This window comes from Loa loa (assembly GCF_000183805.2).
Source record: "Loa loa unplaced genomic scaffold supercont3.1293, whole genome shotgun sequence".
Lineage (NCBI taxonomy): Eukaryota > Metazoa > Nematoda > Chromadorea > Rhabditida > Onchocercidae > Loa > Loa loa.
This window is the reverse complement of record NW_018109473.1, coordinates 1,417-2,271: the sequence shown is the minus strand read 5'-3', so window position 1 is coordinate 2,271 and position 855 is coordinate 1,417. Positions and strand designations below refer to the sequence as shown.

General features: G+C 36.7%; 1 protein-coding gene across 1 annotated transcript; it reads left to right on the top strand.

The window, feature by feature from the left end:
* Window positions 1-83: 83 nt before the first annotated feature.
* LOAG_14812 (hypothetical protein) lies at window positions 84-416 on the top strand (the record flags this gene model as incomplete). Its single annotated transcript, XM_003150304.1, has 1 exon — window positions 84-416. A coding segment is annotated over one exon (333 nt), but the record flags the coding sequence as incomplete, so codon positions are not given.
* Between the last annotated feature and the right edge of the window lie 439 nt (window positions 417-855).

Here is an 855-nt window from a genome sequence, read left to right as displayed (position 1 = left end):
CTCCGCCTTTTGTTGCATTTATTGATAGATCTGATCCAATGGAATATTTTGGAGGGATTGCGCAATATGGCGCCAATTTTTAGGCAACGCCCTTAAATCTTCCTATAAAAGAAGCCTATCTTACCATCGAAATCATTCAGTTCACAAATCACAAACTCTTTCGTCCAACTACATCATTACTCCTAAATCCTGAAAACGTCTGTGGTAGCAGTTGTATTGGCTGTGATATGTTGTTTGATTGTGTTGCTCAAATCACAGATCCGATGCAGCGGGCTACTCGGGTGGTGTTTATCCAAGATATCCTAATGGAAATCCTGTATCTGTTCAGAATAATCTCTCACGGTAGAGCTAAGATAATCAGTTGCTCACCGGAGACATTATTCTGCATAGGTGCATTCATCTTCTCAAATTCCTGAAAACTTCAAACTGATTACCCTGAGATCAAATTGACAGCTATTAAGGAGAAGTGAATGTCCTTACACTTTGGACATGTTTACACTCGTTTGGTACTATCCCGAATAGAAATAATAATATCCAATCTTTCATATTCCATAGAAAGTATATATCGTAGGATTGTTGCGACATGTCGCGGTTCATGTCACATCATGAATACGCAAACTGGAAATGGTTTCAATTTTAAAAGCGAGTTGACATTTTGGGAAAGTTTGATGTCCTGGATATGAAAAGATTATATCTCTCTGGTCAATGCTTCATCTGAACACAAATGAAATACGAATTTGCTATGCATAACAACAATTCAAATTAAACTTACAATATCATAAAACTTAACTGAAATAACAAATGTGTAAATGAAGTCAGTGACTTGTGATGAAACAGAAACTACGGTGTTTTGAC